We start from the raw sequence: 21,059 nt of genomic DNA on the forward strand, positions 1-21,059 counted from the left end.
TGTTTGCTCAGAATGCCTGTACTAGGACTTTGTCCAACATTCTTTTGTCTTTTTGCCAACATCTTACAAGATTCCATAAAATATCAGTGCAGTATTTTCCCCTCTGAATAATTACTTTGCAGCACCTATAAACTTCATAAATAACAGCAGCAGCAGCAGCAGTGCACTGGCCTGAAGGAATGTGAACTTGACCCCTGGAAACTTCACTGGACAGACTGTACCAAGCCAGATGAAGCATGTCATTAACACACTGTGCTGCTCTTATGTGGCATATATTCAGTGGCTTTTACCAGAGTGTAATGGCATAACTCTGGTCAACTCATTCACAGGTCACCTGACCGTATAGATGCTCTCAGAACAAGAGCATGATTTGATGCCACTGCTTTCACGCTTCAAATGGATATCTTTTATTTACACAGTTTTTAAGCGTTGGTGGAAAAGCCAAAGCCTGAGATTTAGGTTTAAAACTGCCCAAACAAGCCAGTGTGAAAAAAAATAAACAGAAAAAAAACCATCACAATAAAAAAAAAAAAAAAAAAAAAAATGTATCCTACAGTTTTTAAAGTCTAATATAATAATTCTAATATTTTTTTATATAATATAGCGGTATTTATAATGATTGATCCATTCACATATTTTTTTTATTTTTTATTATTGTGGCTTCTTAATCTTTAATCAAAATGACTCTTCCAGCAACATCTCTTCTTTTCCGTGATGACGTGTTTACTCCCCCACGAGGGCGGGACAACCTGTCACTCACACGACTGACCAATAGAAAACTATCCAATCAATTCCCCCATGGACAAAATCAAGTCCTGCCCTACATTTTTTCTTGTTTGAGAAACCGTTTTACACGAATATACATCACAATAGGAAAGACTAAAGCAACTTACATTCCATGCGGCTTTAAAGTGCCCCTATTATGCTATTTTAAAGGCTCCTAATGTTGTTTTGGAGTCTCCTACAACAGCTTTACATACATCAAATGTCAATAAACACTTTCATAATTGAAATTACATAACTGAACTTCAGCTCCGTCCGGAAACTTCCTTAAGCTCAGCGATTGTTCACACTGTAAAGACAGTAACGATGGCGTCGATTTTACCACTCACGAGCGCGAGTCCGATGATGAAACATTGGAAGAACTGTTATTCAACCCAAACCGCCATCGCAAGGATGACTCAAGCAGGACGTTTCTCAGAGATACTCTACTCAGTTTGATGTATACAGTTTTCAGTTGAAAACGGTGTTGTGTAAGCGGCCCCTAAGTTAATAACTAGGCCTAATGATTTTTACAATAGAAATTAATCAATCAAAAACCTAATTAAGCTGTACAATTACTTTTTTCTAGAGCTGCTGTACAACCAATACAGTCTTTGTTGCATTAATTTCCAATTATCACTAAAAAGCTGCTTTGAAACAATCTGTATTTTTAAAAGCGCTATATAAATGAAGGTGACTTGACTTGACATTATGAGATTTTGCAACTGTAATTCCTCACCCTCAAGCAAGGTGTATGACTTGATTCTTTCAGCCAAACACAGTCAGAGTTATATTAAAAAATATCCTGGCTCTTCCAAGCTTTATAATGGGAGTGAAAGGTAAAAAAATAAATAAAAAAAAACAGAAAAGCGCATTCATCCATCATAAAAGTAATCTAAATGCTCCAGGGGGTTAATAAAGGCCATCTGAAGCAAAGCGATGCGTTTTTGTAAGAAAAATATCCATATTTATAACTTTAGAAACTGTAATCACTGGCTTCTGGTAACAGCCAAGCGCAGACAATAAAGCAAAACAAAACACCGGTCACGAATTAGAGTTTGTTACTTCCTACGTCATACGCCGGAACTCAACTCTCTTGTGAATGCATGGATCGCATTACCGTAAGCTAGTGATTTACAGTTTATAAAGTTCAAATTATGGATATTTTTCTTACAAAAATGCTTCGCTTCAGAAGGCCTTTTTAACCCCCTGGAGACGTATGGACTACTTTTACGATGGATGGATGCACTATTTTGGGCTTAAAAAAAATGTTTACCCTTTCACTCCAATTATAAAGCTGGGAAGAGCCAGTATTTGTGTTTGGCTGAAGGAAGCAAGTCATACACCTAGGATTGCTTGAGGGTGAGTAAATTATGGGATCATTTTCATTTTTGGGTCAACCAACCCTTTAACAAGTGTATGTCCACAACAAACCAATATATTTCTACATATAATCATGTATACTTCTAATTTATTGTGGTGCACACATGTGGGAACATATCATTAACTGTATCAATAACAGCACATACTTTAGCCGAGCACTAATGTTAATGACTGATGTGTAACATTAAAGTTTGTAAAACAAATCTTGCTCTATCCTTTATCATTCCTCAAAGTAGTAAGAACAACAGACAATCTGCATTTATGGGCGCAATTTTAAGTTAAATTGGCCCACAGCTGATTAGCTGTTAGCCGGAGACCTACACAATATAAAACACAAATTGGGTGTAACGACACATGGATATAACGTCTAACGATACGATGCATCGATTCCACACGTAAAATATTGATATACAGCTTTATTTTGACACTCTCCACATTCTCACGTAACATCCTTCCACCAAAGCGCTCATTTTCGTTTACTCACCAACCATACTGTCTGCCGGTGTCTTTATAACGTTAATCTCCTCATTTGAAATTGGCGTCTATGTCAGCTGAGGAGATTAACGTTACAAAGATTAACCGAGTGTTGTATTATTTATCATAGCAATTATTTGGTTTTGTTTGACTCAGAAGGATGAAATGTGAATGTATCTGCTCTGCTAAAAAAAAAAAAAAAAAGAAACATATTACCATAACATATTAAAGCATAGGCCTACTTTCAATTAACTTTAATTTTTTAATTTACCTGTATTTTTTAAGTTATTATTATTATTAATCAAAACAACCCAGCTGCAGTTTGATTGATATTACTTGGAATGCACAATAATAATAAAAAAACATGATTTATGAAAATGAACAAGAACGGAGTACTTGCAAATGACCTCTTCTGTTGTAAATGTCCCAATTGGGAGAGGGTGTGCAATTTTCAAAGAGTTTAATTAAACGTTCATGTTATATATTTTGGTTGCATTTGTGAGTTAATAAAAACGTAACTGGTTGTGTGAACATAATATCTAAATATCGATGAATCGATCGATATAGCCCTGAATCGAATCGAATCGTAATCGTATCGCAGAATTTTTTGAGGTATCGGCAAATATCGTATCGCTGGCTGAGAGAATCGATATCGTATCGTATTGTGATGAACTGTCCGATTTACACCCCTAACACAAAACTACATATTTTGAACACCCGGTAGAAAATATATACATCAATAATTAATCATATTTACAGATTGTGATTCTGAGGGTTGGTCCAATTGGTGGCTACTGACCCATCTTTAATGGATAAGTGTTTTGTAAATCTCATTTAGACACCATGGAAATTTGAGAAGCAATTATCAAAAGATTATACTGCTGTTGTATCGCTGTGGTAATTTTAACCACTGACTCTTCACATCCTCATACTTTGGAAGTGTTTACAAAGATAGTTTACTTTTGCAGCGCAGAAAACAGTGTCCTCTCGACATGTACACAACACCAGGCACAGTGTTTGAGGGCAGGCCAGAGTAGATGTTGTTCACGGGCAGCCATAGCCGCGGGAACATATTTTATCAGGGGGGTGCTGGGGGCGGGGCTTAATGGGGCGGGGCTTGATATTGCAGGGTGGTGCTGGTAGAGCATTTTAAACAAAATCCTAAAATTAAACAGCCCAAACAAAAAGATGAACATGCAAATGAATGAGGACAGAGTTATGTGAGAACGCTCAGAACTCATGATCAATTTTAAAAACACAGCACAAAAATCTGCATCTTAACTTATGATAGACGCTCAGGAGTTGGTTCACACAGAATGCATAATTTTTCAAAGCGCAAATGTGTTACCGTGTTACGTATCATGGAAGCGAGACTGGAATTCTGGAAGTTGATTCTTTCTTTAGGGAGAGTAGAACTATATTTATTGTGCACGTTCGACTTTGCAGACCGTTTAGCATTGACATTCACAGACAGCTAAACACATTTTGCAGGCTTCAGCCTGTTCTGACACAAAGTGTTGATCAGTCTAATGTTTTTTTGTTTGTTTTTCATATCTGACCAAATTAAAATGACCCAGGCCAGAATAGACCTTCTAGATTTTCTGAATCATGTGATATATATATATATATATATATATATATATATATATATATATAAAATTGTATATAATATAATTTTTATATAATTTTATTTAAAATTTCACAGTATATATATAAAATATGAAAATGCACCTAAATGAACTGATAAGAATGTAAAATGTATACCTTGAAATGCAATGTAAGTCACTTTGGATAAAAGCGTCTGCCAAATGCATAAATGTAAATGTAAATGTTTTAAATATGCACCTAGCCTAACTGTTGGACACACAAAAACAAACAAAAAATAAATAAATGATATATATACACGTGTGTGTGTGTGTGTGTGTGTGTATACATAGGCCTATTTATCTTCTTTTTTTTTTTTTTTATATTTTAATGTCAATGATGACATCTTTGAAGAAAGAGCATGTTTACACAATGTGTGACATTATTTCAAGAAACACTTAAAACCTCTTGGTTACTGTCTGAAAGTGTGTTTCCGTTCTAACAGATTTTTACACGCATGCACTTATCTGCCTCATGCATCACACAGACAGAGACACTGAGACATGATGTTGCACATCGTAGGGTAAAGATGTGCTTGTACTATCCAAAAATCAGTTCGAGAGTCACTGTGTTCTATTTGTCCACATCATAATAGTGTTTCCAAAACACTAGACCTCTGTTTGAAATATCAATATTAAATTGATCAACAATAACACATGCATGCCTATATGTAACTATAACGTCAAAACAATTGAAGACATTTAATGCAAACAACACTAAAACATATTATAGGTCAATGACAAATAAGACCTTTTAAATCTAATCAACTATCAACATTTAACATCAGTATCAGTATCTCTCTCTCTCGTCTAAACTACTTAGAATTGTCCTAGAAACCACTAACACACCATGGAAATGGCCTAGCAATACCCTAGTAACCACACAGCTTTCAACATTCTAAAGTAACCATTTCATTCCAGTAAGATGTTTACTGTAATACTACGTAATAATACTATTACGACTGAGGTTAAAAATTCCCAGCCATTGCCCTAACCATCTGACCAGCGGATATGTGCTGCACAACACACACATCCCACCTCGTCTGCCGTGTTTGTGGATCAAAGCAGATTTAGATGAGATTGAATGAAAATGTGTTCTTTAATCAATCACTAATGCTCCTCATGCTCATCCACCTAAATCAACTTCCTGACGATTACAGGAATAAACTCACATCGGTCAATTAGTCTCACCCTTTTAGAAAAATTAAGAGAATTCAATTTCATAAATAATCATGTGCTCAAAATAAAACACAGTAGGCTATGTGTAGAGATTTGATAGGGACACTCTTTCAAATGATGTTGTGATGTGTGACCAGGCAAGATTCAGTAGGACTCTTGATGAAAGTGAGAGATCATCACACAGATAAAACGTTATTACCTTTTGATCGACTATGGAGCAGACCAAATCCTTGACAGAATTGATTGACAGATCGTGAGGCTCCAGGGTGACCATCTCCCTGGTGAGTCCGATCTGAAGGAGGAAGGACACTCCTCCGTGAAGGGAGCTGGTGGGGCTCGGGACACTGTGATTCCCATTGGAGAGGCGGGCGTAGAGTGGCACCGGAGGGCTGGGGGATGGAGAGGGGGTCGGGGGGGCAGTCTGATGCTGAGAGTGGACGAAGGGTTTAGGTAAGGTCAGAGGAGAGGTGCTACTACTGGCAGACATTAGTTACCTCCACAGGTTGAGAGTAAACTGTGTAAAACGGACAAGCTTGGAAACCGTGGCCGATATCCGATGAGGGAACAGGTTGTGTTTTCAATCAAACACAATGTTATTCTGTCCTAAGGCAGGTGAACAGAACTGGCACAGTCATGTGCAACCCGTGGTGTACGAGGCAGCAGAATTGGAGCTAGGAATGAGGTGCCTATTTTTCACTACGTCGCCCTCTCATATATGAATATAGCATATTCATGGCCGTCTGTGCATTATCCAGCACATGTTGACTTGACAGTGTCACTCCACGGCTGAGCGATCAGGATGCCAGCATGATGCTTGACAAAGTGCTTTCCGTTGTAATCCAGCTCCTCATATCTGTTCGAAACAAAAAAAAGGATTCATTTCAGTCTTTCTTCCACAAGTCCCTGACTGGGAGCTACAGAACTCATTCATTCAGCCATTATCTATAAGAATAGCAAGTTATTGAATATCCAAATCAGAGTGTAAATTCAAACTCCTTGTTTTCTGGAGGAGTTTTGCACATTTTTGTCTTTTGCTATGAAGAACTCCAGCTCACATCTGGAAACACATCTGGAGACCCTCCCACTCTAGATCGCATAACTGGCACAAGACCACAAATACCAGCAAAACAAGTTATACAATGTCTTTGTTCGAGCTTTATTACCATGCATCATTAACAACTGATTCTCAAGACGAAATAAACACACTGAACAGAGGAGGGAAAGAGAGGAACACATACCTTTAATGCTGGAAAGGCGTTTCCCTGACAAGTGAAGAGATTAAGCTTACTATCAATGGAAAACGAGGACTTGAGAGCTTCGGGGTTTCTTTTTTAAAGCTTCTGGTGTTTCATTTAGCCAGTTAACCATCGCTCGGTTACAGGCTCCGTTACATGAGCTCGATTTGAAAACTTTCTAACCTCTTCTCATGTCACGTTACACGCGTCTTAATATGCGCTCTCCATCTCCGCGGGCAAATAACGAACGCCGCACAGACCGAGAAAGTAAAGGCTGAAGGAAATGGCAGGTCTGTCGAGCTGAAGAAGTGAAGTTGAGCTTCAAAAGTGCAGAAATGTTTTTCTTTCTCTCACTGGCGTACGCGCATGTCTCTCACGCGCAGTTTCCGTTATGTGAGTATTCCGCGTGTGCGCGCCCTCTAGCGGCGTCATTCCACGGGCTCTATGACGCAATATAGCATTATAGAGTCCTGAATGATACATTGTAGCGGCCTTTATCTGCGATTGTCCACAAAGCTCAAGCTGTTCTTGTTCATCATAATTATAGCATTGATCACAAATATATTACTATTATGTAAACGGAAGGGTTTAGTAGTTCATTGAAATATAAAAATGAGGGAGGGAGGGAGGGAGGGAGGGAGGGGAGGGGGGATGTATTAAATTTCTAATAATTTCAATACACATTAACTAATGACCTGTATAGTCATATACCTGTATGACTGCACTGTATAATGTTTGTAATGACGTAATGATAGCTACAATTAAGTAGTCATTATAGCTAAAAGTTTACATACACTTAATATGTGACCTTGGACCACAAAACCAGTCACAACACAACTTGAGATTTATACATCATCTGAAAGCTGAACAAATAAGCTTTCCATTGATGTATGGTTTGTTAGGACAATATTTGGCCGAGATACAGCTATTTAAAAATCTGGAATCTGAGGGTGCAAAAAAATCGAAACATTGAGAAAATCGCCTTTAAAGTTTTCCATTTATGTTCACGATTGTGCTGCATCCACTCACAAAAATATTTTTTATATATATTTAAGGTAGGAAATTTACAAAATATCTTCATGGAATATGATCTTTACTTTATATCCTTAATGTATGTTAATATAACATTTTTAGTATATTCCGCAACTGCAAGGTGTATGTAAACTCCTTATCACAATTATATTATAAATGATCACTACAGGTGTACTGTATAAAATGTACCATGGGATAATGATAACTATAATGAATGTTTATTTGAGAACCATAATTAAAAATCAAAGGTGCAGAGTAAACTTACTAGAATCATTATAAATGGAGAAATCAGTCTGATTATATTACACACATTAAAAGATGCATTGAAACACAAAAATGCAGGGGAGTGATGAGGTGCCATAAAAAAATCTAACCAATTATAGCATAAATGAAATAAATAGACAAACTGAAAATCATTCGAACTTTATTGCTTTCGTTCATTAATGAGTCAGTATTGAGGGAACGAGTGGTCTATGTTCTTGGCCCAGGCCATCAATCCTCCACTGATGTCCTTCACAGTGATCTGCTCAGTTTCAAGGCCAGACATGTTCTCCAGGAGCTGAACTGCCTTCTGGGAGTCATTGCCAAGTTTGCACACCACAAACACTACAAGACAATAAAGGTAAACACACAGATAAAGTTAGTTGATTCACTCTATTCAAGCTCATTTACTCCAATCAAACAAATAATCTTCTTTTACCAATTATATATATATAGCACCAGTTCAGTTGTGATAGAAGATTATAATTTTCAACAAGTCTGCATTTATTTCATCACAAATAGACAAAAACAGTAATATTGTAAAATATTACAATTTAAAATAACTAAAATCATTTAAAATTAAATAATTTATATATTATTTGATATAGAAATCTTATGTAACTTTATAAATGTCTTTATTGCCATATTTATCAATTTAATGCATCCTTGCTCAATAAAAGTATAATTTTCTTTAATTATCAAACGTGTGTGTGTGTGTGCGCGCGTAAATAGATACATATAAATAATAAATACATGCATACATAAACTGGAATTTTTTTTGCTTATGCTCACAAAGGATGCATTTATGTGATGAAAAAATGTGTATGTAAACCCCTCATCACAATTATTTTATAAATGATCACAACAGAAGTACTATATACATTTTACCATGGGATAATAATAACTATAATGAATATTTATGAATATGTAAAAATATATTTTAAAATGTAATTGGCTGAACTGGTTCTGTTATCAATTTTTATTGATGTTTAATTACTAATAATGGTTATTATTAACAATGTTCAAAACTGGTTTTACTTCTTAATTATTTTCTGAAAAACGTGGCATTATTTGGAAAGAAAGTTAAAAAAATGTTTTATTTGAAATAGAAATATTTAGTAACATTATGACTATCTTTAATATCACTCATGATCAATTTATTGTGTACTTGCTGGATAAGTGTTATCTCTTTCTTCAATTCTATTCTTCTATTTCTTCTTATAACCTTTTCCTTGAGATGTTGGTGTGGAATATTCCAGTAACATAATTTTAGGCTGTTTCTTTTCTAAGGCAGTTAGCATCTATCTCAAGTGAAATGAAGGCTTATCGAATTAGTTTAAATAGATTCACATCTCATTAAAAAAATCTAAATCTAAAAAAATACTTGATTATTCACCACGAGGCCAGCTGTTTCTGATGACTTTCTTGAGAAAACCGATGGCATTTGGCATTCAAACGAGTGATTATTGTGGATAAAGATAGGATCATTATGTATGGCTCAACACCATCAATGTTCATTCCTGCGCAAAGTGACGTTTAGTGTTTCTGCACCACGTTTATTTGAGCAGAAAGAACTGAGGTGCAGGAGAAGGGAGTGTTAAACATTAATCACAAAAAACAGCATATAACAAAAAAAGATTCTTACCTGGGACTTGAGATTTGGTTTGTTGTTTGAGATTACTAATTGTATCTTTTAAAAGTGTGATGTGCTCAGCCTTTTTATCCTCTAAACTAGCAAGTGGAATGTATGTCATGCAAGGTAAGAAAATTAAACTGAAGGAATTAACTTGATTTTTACTAAATCTCACACTAAATATGAAGAATGAAGAAACGTCAGCAGCAGTGAGACGAGTGTTAGTGCCTCCAAACCAGAGCACGAGAAATGAACAAGTGTTTATTCTGACCTGTAACGCTGCCTGAATCATAATCATACACTGTTCGTTCGTTGGCCAGAGGAGAACTGAGCGACTGAGCCTGGTTTCTCCCAAGGTTTTTTCTCCATCCTGCCACCTGATGGAGTTCTGGTTCATTGCCACTGTCGCCTTTTTCGCCTTTGTTGCCATTGGCTTTCGGCTTGCTTAGTTGGGGTCATTAAATTTAACATTTAATTTAATATTCAACAATATTATTGATCTGCCTGCACTGACACCATTATATGAGAACTGAACTGAGCTGGATGATGACATCACTGTTTTCTCCAGAGCTGCTATATATATATATATATATAAATTAACTAAATTAATATATATTTTTTTACAACAAAATGAAACATCACTGAACTTACTTAAGCTGGACTATGACGCTATTTTCTTCTGGAAACAAACTTTGTTGCATTATTTTCCTGTTATCACTGTGAAGCTGCTTTGAAACAATCTGTATTGTAAAAAGCGCTATATAAATAAAAGTGACTCTAAATGTTCTATTTGGTCACCTGGGGCCTGATGTATAAACATTGCTAATCTAAATTAATCTAAATGTGTATATCAAATGGAAAACAGAGTTTAAAATCATTTAGTTTGCTTCATTACTTCGCTAAGGATACTGATTTTAAAAAGGTAGACTGAGACGGCGAACAGGAACATGGTTTGTGTAACACATTATTAGATGTTTGATTACATAGTCAAGCAAAACACTAATCATATTGTGTAATCACACGTTGTGAGCGATACAACTATGCAGCGTTTGCTTCAGTAAAGTGGATCCATCGAGTGGATCTCTGAGCTGGTGTGAGTGAGTGGAGGCGGGGCTAATTTGCATATTCATGGATCCACATATACTAAATGAAACAAGGGTATAGAGCTATTTTAAGGCATGAAAAAAACTTTTAAATATGTAATTTTGGTGATCAAAAATGAGTTTTACAATTATTGACAACTGTAGTGTAGCTAACGAGAGTAGATATTATGAAAAGCTTCTAAAAAACAAAAAGTTAATCCACTACAACATTAATCATAAAGGTAATTTAGGCAAATTTGAAACTCCATAGTGCACTGACTGACTCGTAGAGTAGAGACATGTAGAGTTTCTGTTGTATATTTTAATGAAGCAAATGTCCAATACTAAACTGTTAAAGAGAGATCATGGGAAAGGATACTGATTGAGGTTGACAGATGGCAAATGTCCACCTCTACTTTGGGTCGAACGTCAAGGAGGAGATGAGGGGTTGAGCTGTCCAAAATGGCTCTATACTCCTGCAATGAAAGACAAATATTATATATGTGCAATATTTGAGGAAGGAAGCTGCACAGAAATGCAAGCTGACAGATCAGATCTGCTTTATATAATGACCAGCTGCACACTTCCACAATGCTCAGTAATGAACTGGCTAACATAGAGCGGTTCTGCTAAAGATATAATCTAAACTACCAAGTGGAAATTTAAACACCCCTTATTACATTCCTCTGCATGCCCAGAATTATGACAAATCACTGTACTACCTGCACAGAGACTCTCTGTTCTTTGGTTAGAAGATTCAGTCTCCGACACTGTGAATGAAATAAAACAGAAAGAACGGGAGAATAAATCAGCACTGGTTTTCATCACACAACCTTTAAACCAAAACCACCACAAATAAATGCTGATGTAGGCCATGTCTGATCAGGTGACCTAAAACCTTTTTGGTTTTGGAGTTGATTTTTGACTGAATGTATTTGCCATGGCTGAAAGGAGTTTTCTTTCCCTAAGTTTAATAATACAGTTACACTGAATGTGTATGAATTGAATAACTGCATGCTTTTCAAAGCTGGTCTCTGCAAAACACACTCTACATAATAAGTGTGTGACAGTGACGCCTTGTGGACGTTTAACCACAGCTGATTAGTTTGCATCATTGACACACACACACACACAAGGGTGACTATAGGAAGGAAAGTGTGAGATTTCCTCATGCTCAGACCTTATCCGTAGCAGCAGAGCCACAGAACTGCTCATAGTCCTGGAGCTCAGTGAGCGTGGGCTTCTCTCCACACACCACACACTCGATCTGCCTGGCCCGCAGACGTATGGACCGGAAACGCCCCTCCTGGCCATCAAACATCAGCAGCTGCTGCTCAAATGAGGCTGAACAGACCAGTTAAGGAGTTCCTTCATTACGTTCTGCCTACAGTATGGTAATAAGTGAGCTTAAAGCATAATTGTTTCAGTTTAGGATGTCATTAAGGGTAGAAAGGATACATCCTTGACCGGACGCAATTTTCAGAACTTCTAATGCTTGAAGGCAACCCATTATACCAGGCACTGCAAGTATCAAAGCAAGTCACTTCACAGTCATATCCACAATGCAGAACACTGCAACATGAACTTATAATTATGGGATTATGGGATCGTTGCAGAAGAAGAATTCATATTCACTTTTTTTAAAGTCAGAAATAACTTAAAAAATAGTTTTTTGAGGTAAGATCTGCAGTAAAAAAGAAACAGTATTGTTGTTTTAGACAAGCAAAGAACTTAGGATTCAGTTTTAAGTAAATGAGAGAGATGGTCTTTGTCAAGACACTCATGTTCAAAACATGTTCATATTTCTTTAGTGTGTAATGTTGCTGTTTGAGGATGAAAAAGCTCTGAAAGTTACAAAGCACAAAGTTATTAAGAGTTATTCTCTATATCAGTGTCACTGAAGTCTCGAGTTTTCTTCCAGGAACGTAAATGTCACATCATTTAAATGATTCCTGCACAAGGCATATACAAAAAAGGGCCGGGGCCTGGTTGAGTTGCGTTAGTAGTGTGTTGAATCTCATTAGTATTGTGTTTCCGAAATACACTCGAACCGGTTGACCAATCACAACACACTGGTCCAGCCGACCAATCAGATCACAGAAGGAGGGGCTTCATAGAGACATGCAGGAAACTAAAAGTGTTACTGACAGACTGGGAAGAGAGAAGATGCAATAATGTAAAATATGTGAAAATTAAGACATTTTTTCACGCATGAAAACCTATTCTAGTAGAGCCCAAAAACAAAATCAAGTCTTTGTAAAAAGGGCATAGGTCCTCTTTAAATTGAACAAACCACTACAAAAGACTGAAACTATCTACAAAACGAAGTTTGAATGGACATTGTACAATAAGCAAGTAGTTCTGGCTGAAAGAAATATAGAACATTGTGGATAAGAATGATGAGAAGAAGATGATGATGAAGAGGAAGAAGCTATGGAGTATAATCAGGTCAAGTAGAGTCAGACTGACCCACTCCCAGAACGCCTCCATCAGAGCAGTTGGTGACAGTCTCAGGAGGAGGTGGAGAGGGGAACAAACACCGGTAACACGGCCCTCCTCTGTAGTTGTACACCGTGAGCTACAAGAGAAAACACTGAAATAATCAAAATCTCCCAATTAACTCAAAAGACACACTACATCAAACTGCATATATACTCTCGGTCAAAAGTTTGGGGTGAGTACGATTTTTTTCATTTTTTGAAAGAAATTCATACTTTTATTCAGAAAGGCTGCATTAAATTTATCAAAAGTGACAGTGTTATTCAAAACAATTCACAATAAAATTAGGTCTTCTAAATAACAATAAAAAAGCTGCCCCTTTATTCTTGTGAAAAGTCAGTGGATGAACAAATGCGGATCTTTTTTATTGAACCGGGTCTCAGTCAGACGGGAACAATCCAAATCCAACCCTGTGCATTATGGTTGTTACTGTTAATACCAAAAGGTATTATAAATGCACCATAAACTATATAGTTTTCATGCACTATATTCCTGGTTTTCTGAAGATAAACAGCAACTTAATTTTAGGAACAGACAGTATATTAGGATGTTAAACTTAAGTTAAAATGGAAACTCTTCCCTTCACTGCGGCAGAATGCCACATTCAGCTGAGACAGCAAAACTCTGAAAGATGTTACAAAGTTCCCATTATTATCTATAATCTGAACATAAAGGTCTGTGATATGTTGAAAAGAACTGTATTTTTCTGGAGTTTGCTGGCGATTCTGAATGGCGTTATACTCACTATTGGGTGTCTGTAAGATGAGCGTGCTGGAGAATTAATGAATCTCATGATCGAATGACTCAAAAACGTAAGGTTACTTTAAAGCGCATCATCATGCACATCATTATGCGCCGATAGGTGCTTTTGTGTTGCGCTGCTCTGAAAACTTTCACACCATTTTTTGTAATCAAGAGATAATTAATGTTCAACCTATACATTTTTCTATCGTATCTATCATGTCTGTTTGACCTATTTAAAATCTGCACCATACATTACAAAGAAATGCTGTTTATAGTGTGTATATTCATGTAGTAATAACTATCATAAATGTATTGTTCATAAGATTGCTGATTTTTTTTTTTTTTAAATAAGAGGTCTACACTCACATTCACTTGTTGTTTTTATTATTTATTAATATTGTTGATGGATATGATTTTCAAAATATGATTATTCATATTTTAATATATTTGAGAAATATTTTAAAATAAGCAAATCAAATACAGCTTTAGGGTTTATTACAACTGTGCTAAACACAACATTAGTATAGAAACCTGTTTCCACCTCAGAGTAAAAATGGTAATTTGTGGCTCATCAAGGCTGAATTTATTTGATCAAAAATACAGAAAAAATTAAATAAAAATTGAATATTGTGAAATATTGTTAAAATTTAAAATAATGTTTATTTTTTTTATTTTTTTTAATATACTTTTAAATATAATTTATTTATGTGATGTAAAGCTGAATTTTCATCAGCCTTTACTCCAGTCTTACAAATAAAGATATTTTAAAGAACGTTGATGTCAAAAAAGCATTGCATCCTGTATAGATGACTGTCCCTTTAAAAGAATGTGTAAAAGAATCCAAATACTTGCGACCACTGTCATTCAATCAACATTCAGATATCAATGTACAGCTCACTGTCTGCAGGTTTGATTGAGATATTGAATAAATGAGCTCACCTGTCCTTCCATTCGTAGAGCACTCGCTGACACTAAAGGCTTGCCGGCCAGAACACAGGCATCGTTCACTAGGTACCGTGTAGGAACGTTGTCTGAACAGTCTGCCACAATGTCATACATGAAGATGCAAAGTCAAGGAGACAAATATTAAATGGGTTTCGCACTGTACAGAACTGTGGAAAAGCTCAAGATTAACTTCTCAATAGCATTTCATGAGTGGATATTGCTGAATGAGTTGAATGGCGTTCTCTCTGGAGAGCTGGAGGTGATAGGGAACACACTGAACTGTGGAGTTCAACCTGGAAGAGATCACAAGCAGTCAACTCTCCGTCGTTCAGTCGTTCACCTGTGCTGGTTTTCGTGAGGTAGGATGGTACCTGCTGATGGCCTGGGCGGCAGACAGGGCTTTAGGCTGACCTTGAGTCACTTCTGAATGAAGCACCTGTCGGTGCAAGTTACTCAGTTCCACCACATCATAGTCCAACAGACCCAAACGTCCTGAAAACACAAAGTACATTAACAACTGCCGACTAGTGCCATAGTACAATTACATCTGTGTCTTCATGCAAGCGTTTGCTTTGGGACACAATCTAAAATGAGATATGAAGGTTTTCACGGGACCCATTATGAACAGCGGATTCATCTCTTCTACTTTAGTATTTAGACTGGTAACTATGGTAACTTCTGTTTTGTGTGCATTTCTCTTAAATTAAAAAGTTAATTTAAAAAAAAAGACTCTCTCTAACTATTACAGCTGAATATGTTTGTTATACACTACCGTCCAAAAGTTCCCGGTCAGTAAGATTTTTTTAATGCTTTTGAAAGAAGTCTCTTCTGCTCAGCAAGGCTGCATTTATTTGATCTAAAAACAGTAATATTGTCAAATATTATTATAATTTAAAGGTGCTGTATGTAGTTTTCATCGACCTCTAGCGGTGATGTTTCAGATTGCAACCAAAAAGTTTACAAGCGCATGCTCTTGCGCGTGCTCGAATTTATGAGCGAGCACTGTGGGTGCCGAGACGCAACACACCGGAGAAAGCATCACACAATGCTGGAAACTAAGGTAAACTCCCACTGCAACGTTACAATTTTATCAGCTTGACGTTGAACTAATGCTCCACCACTTCACATTTTCTTCAGGAAATGTACATTCTAGGTTTGTAGATAAGGTTTCTCCATTATTCAAATGCCCTGCCGATGTTGAGCCGTGTTTTTTCACCCGAAGTTCATCCGATTCACGTCTGGCCATAGGAGCTTCAGCAGAACTTTTTTTTTATTTTTTTTTTATCAATATGTGGAGTTTGTGTTGGAGTCTGTGTTGTGCTGGGAGCAGGTCGTTTCTTAGTGTTATCAGACATGTCATAAGTTGCATAAGTCATAAGTCCATGTCATAAGTTGCAGTGTCGTCGCTGTTGAGTGCAAAGTCAGTAGGCTAGATGAGGCGAGAGGCTCGGGAGCGCGCGTGCAGGTCACGTCACTGGTTTTCGCGGTAAATCCGACCCGGCACCTTCACATAAAAATAAGAATACTTGCTTTCCGAGGTAATAGCAAAACCCGCCAAGTGGATCATTTTAATGTGAGATTACAACCCCTTCACACACAGGCAATAAAAAAAGGATTCATTTTAGTAGAAAAGTTACATACAGCACCTTTAATAATGCTTATTATTATTTTTGTGGTATCATTATTTTCAGGATTCTTTGATGAATAGAAAGTTCAAAAGAACAGTGTTTATTTGAAATAGAAATCTTTTGTAACAATGTAAAAGTTTGCATGTTTTTGATCCATTTAATGCATCATAGGGTATTATTGTTATTTTTACTATATTATTTGTATTATTAATTACTTGGTAGTGTATATATAATTTAAACTATACAAACTATAAAGTTTAATTTGTTAACATTGGTTTATTTAGTTAACATGAATTAATAATATTACAACAGCACTTATTAGTCTTACTCAATGGTAATTACAACATTTGTATGTTATTCTAATGCATTTTTAAAATCAAAAGTTGTGTTTGTTAATTTGTTAAAGTCCCCCTGCGGTGAAAATCAAGTTTTTAATGTTGTTTATATGTCTATGTGGTGTTTTTAATATGCTTTAAGACAAACCATGTGCAAACTCATAAATCAACACCATTGCTGAGTATTTTCTCCTTAAAACTGCAGTGAACCAAAGACTCAAAAAGTCTCAAAAGCAGGGTTTGAAATCACTTTCTGATGTCACAAACTACCTTGTATGATTCAACCACATGAGCATCTACACTACCAATGCAATAACTCTGGAAGTGGTCGAATGTGGACAAGCTCAAAATGTTTTAGGCCCTGTTTACACCTGGTTTTAAGATGCGTTTTGGTCGATCACAAGACACATACCCCTTTAAACCTGGTGTTTTAATCCATCCCGGAGAAGGCGTTTTTTTGTGGCTGTTCAAACGCATTTAGCATTTTCGACTACCTCTGGAAGTGGTCAATTTAAACCCCGTTTACATCTGCATTTAGCGTCGTCCACTTGTGATCGGATTGACGAAAACGCTTTAAAGGACGAAAAAGGGATAGTTCACCCAAAAATGAAAATTAGCCACCCTCAAGTCATCCTAGCACTAGGTGTATATGACATTCTTCTTTCAGACAAATACAATCAGAGTTATGTAAAAAAAATGTCCTGACTCGTCCAAGCTTTATAATGGCAGTGAATGGCCGTATATTTTAAGTCCATCAAAGTGAATCCATCCATCAAAAAAGTACTCAACGTGGCTCTGGTGGGTTAATAAAGGCCTTCTGAAGTGAAGCGATTTGTTAGTGTAAGAAAAATATCCATATTTAAAACATTATCGACTAAAATAACTAGCTTCTGGTAGACGGCAGTACGCATCGATTTACGGTGAAAGAGTAACACTTGAACTTGACGCACAACGTAATGACAACCGCGGAAGCACAGAGGATAGAGCAAAACAAAACACCAGTCACGAATTAGAAGTCTAAAACGTCATTTTTTAAAGAAAAAATGGAGCCGTGTTGAGCACTTTTATGGACTTCAAAACAGAAACAGCCATTCACTGCCATTATATAGCTTGGAAGGGCCAGGACATTATTTATATAACTCCAATTGTGTTTGTCTAAAAGAAGAATGTCATATACACCTAGGATGACTTGAGGGTGAGTAAATCATGGGGTAAATTTCATTTTTGGGTGAACAATCCCTTTAATATCGGGTGTCAACAGGACCTTACTTGTACAAATACAGATACAAACAAACTCCTATACTTATACAGCATTATGAACATAGTAAACACACATGGCCACTTTACCTATTCCAGCTGCAGCCAGATACTGCGCAAGAGGACATCCTAAACCTCCACATCCCACAACCAGAACAGATACATTACTTATGGCAACCTGGCCTGTGGAGAAAAGAAGATTGTTTATGAAAAGAAAAGAAAAGAAAAGAAAAGAAAAGAAAAGAAAAGAAAAGAAAAGAAAAGGGTTATATTATAAAGGTTAAAGTCAAAATATTGTTTAACCTTTAACACCAAGTTCTGGTAGGATAAGCTGCCTGCTGTATCTCATGATGTCATCATTGCTCAGCATTACATTTGATTTCAGTGGTGAAAGATTGGTAACCTTCTCCTGTAACTCTGTTAATATTGAGTTTCCCTAAAAAAAAGGGGCGAGACGACCTTTCAGTTTTCAGACAAGAAAATGCTCAGCTCTGAGAAGGCTTCTTATATATTTCACCATAATTATCTGTCATATGACAAGGGTGCCTTTCAAAAGATTATTCTGTCCAACAATTAATTAATGATTTGAGCTGTTCTATCAATCCATGCCTTTAAATCTTTATCTTCAGAAAGATAATTGTAATAGAGTTTAAGTGTCTGACCTAACCTAAACCTTAAAATACATTTGTGATACTGTTTTCACTCCATACAACAACACATATACATTGGCATTAAATATTCTTTGTTAAAATCATTACATACGATACGCATAACGGTACAGAATCAAACAAAGGCTTTGTTATCTGAATATCTGCAGAGTTAACAGAATAACTATTGCAGACCTTTTCCATTTGATGAAGTTTCTTCTTCAAAGCTGCAATCTCTCTCTCTCTTTCCAAGAGCTGTGTCTTCAAACTTAAAATTGTATCATCCATCACGAACAATCACCTCGATATCAAATTGTTATTAAGAAGCAGTTATTATGACGAGCAATTATGTGTATATAGAAATCACACTGCACAGGACTTCCGGGTTTCCGCGCGTGTGCGACCACGTGTAGCGCACGTAACACGTGATTACAACAGATTAATAATACGCGCTCCCCAGAGATTAATGTAGATATAACCAACTCAATGTTATTACATTTATTTTGAAAAGACTACTTGAGTATTAGAGGGATAGAACAATCTGAAACATTAAGTAACACGAGGGTGCAGCTGAACAAAAGTTACTGAGATAACAATAGCTCTTATAGCTGTATTTAGCTGTAATCCCCTGCTAAATGGACATGTCACCAGATCACTGCCATTATTTTTAACATCACTAATATGCAGTTTAGAGTTTTCGTAAATAGTATTGTTTGTAATTTAATATGTATGGTACTAAAATAAAGAACAGTTAAGCTTTGAATTATTTTACTCTGCTTTATTGTGGCGTAGAAATGCGCCAATTTATAATATTATCTTTATAATTCTTAATTTTTTTTTATTTTATAATGTTGTTTTTTATCTTTAAATATTGTTGGTAACCAGACGGCTGGCTAAAGACAGATACCTGATTCCATAGTAGGAAAAAATACTATGGAAATACTATGGAAGTCAATGGGTGCCGTTACTGTCTGGTTACCAACATTCTTTAAAATATATCCTGTGTTCAACAGAAGAAAGAAACTCATAGATGTTTGGAACAACTTGAGGGTGAGTAAGTGATGACAATATTTTCATTTTTGAGTGAACTATCCATTAAATGGAACCTGTAATATACAGAACCCATTAGCTGTAGGGGTAAAATCTTTGCGTGGCAGGGGGAGCTGCCACTCGACCAGTCACGGATATATGCGCCTGCCACTGCTTTATATGCGCCGGCCACTCGACCAGTCACGGATGTACGCGCCTGCCACTGCATATATGCGCCTGCCACTGCTTTATATGCGCCGGCCACTCGACCAGTCACGGATATACGCGCCTGCCACTGCTTTATATGCGCCGGCCACTCGACCAGTCACGGATATATGCGCCGGCCACTCGAACTTACACAATATGTAAGGTTTAAAAAAACAATCAAATGCAGCGCGTGTCTCGTGGATCGCGCCGGCCAGACCAGCCACACAATCTCTCACTGTTTACATCTATCAGATACACAAAAGCACACATACAGTGCAATACATATCTTATTTACCTATTTCTCATCTTATCTGTTTTTTTATTTGCTCTTTTTACTCGTATGGGAGCGCGCTCGTGGCGAAGCGTCGCACCAGCCACACGATCTCTCGCTGTTTACGGCCACTACCAGCCACACGATCTCTCACTGTTTACATCTTTCAGACACTCCTAATGATACAACACGAGAGCACAAAGACAGCGCAATACATATCTTATTTACCTATTTCTCATCTTATCTGTTTTTTTTTTTATTTGCTCTTTTTACCCGTAAGGGAGCGCGCTCGTGGCTATAAGCGAAGCGATCGCACCAGCCACACGATCTCTCGCTGTTTACGGCCACTACCAGCCACACGATCTCTCACTGTGTTTACATCTTTCAGACACCCCTAATGATACACAAAAGCACACATACAGTGCAATACATATCTTATTTACCTATTTCTCATCTTATCTGTTTTTTTATTTGCTCTTTTTACCCGTATGGGAGCGCGCTCGTGGCTAAGCGCACCAGCCACACGATCTCTCGCTGTTTACGTCCACTACCACCAGATGGGTACATACGCGTAGGCTACCCACCAGATTTCGTCATGAGTCATTTTGTACCCACCACTTTTTTCACCGTTTTCAGTGGTTATGTGGAGCAATATGAGAGAGAAATTTGGTAATCATTGTCTGACCCAACAAAAAAACACTATAATATTCATTTTATTTTATTTTCCATGTTCGCATTTATGAGGGAAAAAACAACGTGTCAGTTTATGGTTACTGACGTGCAGCGCTCTGAAAGCGGCACTAAAAGACTGCT

The 21,059-nt window shown here is 36.8% G+C and overlaps 2 protein-coding genes across 2 annotated transcripts in view; both read right to left on the reverse strand.

Moving 5' to 3' along the window:
• prkd3 (protein kinase D3) overlaps positions 1-7,071 on the reverse strand; it is an 81,613-nt gene extending 74,542 nt beyond the window's left edge. The window contains exons 1-2 of the mRNA XM_084393717.1: positions 6,680-7,071; positions 5,641-6,294 (exon numbers count right to left, since the gene is read on the reverse strand). Coding sequence (XP_084249843.1) covers positions 5,641-5,928 — 288 coding nt within the window. The 5' untranslated portion in view covers positions 5,929-6,294; positions 6,680-7,071. The remainder of the gene's footprint in view (positions 1-5,640; positions 6,295-6,679) is intronic.
• Positions 7,072-8,115: 1,044 nt separating this feature from the next.
• Positions 8,116-19,143, reverse strand: mocs3 (molybdenum cofactor synthesis 3). Its single transcript, XM_084394048.1, has 13 exons — positions 18,935-19,143; positions 18,396-18,528; positions 18,183-18,275; positions 15,244-15,364; positions 15,091-15,165; positions 14,867-14,984; positions 13,154-13,262; positions 12,143-12,205; positions 11,865-12,028; positions 11,407-11,454; positions 11,064-11,160; positions 9,615-9,716; positions 8,116-8,314 (listed from the first exon to the last, which is right to left on the reverse strand). The coding sequence occupies exons 1-13, from the start codon at positions 19,025-19,027 to the stop codon at positions 8,157-8,159; spliced, it is 1,374 nt and encodes a 457-aa protein (XP_084250174.1). The 5' UTR covers positions 19,028-19,143; the 3' UTR covers positions 8,116-8,156.
• Positions 19,144-21,059: the final 1,916 nt, after the last annotated feature.

The sequence above is a fragment of the Rutilus rutilus genome (genome assembly GCF_951802725.1).
Source record: "Rutilus rutilus genome assembly, chromosome: 21".
NCBI classification, from domain to species: domain Eukaryota; kingdom Metazoa; phylum Chordata; class Actinopteri; order Cypriniformes; family Leuciscidae; genus Rutilus; species Rutilus rutilus.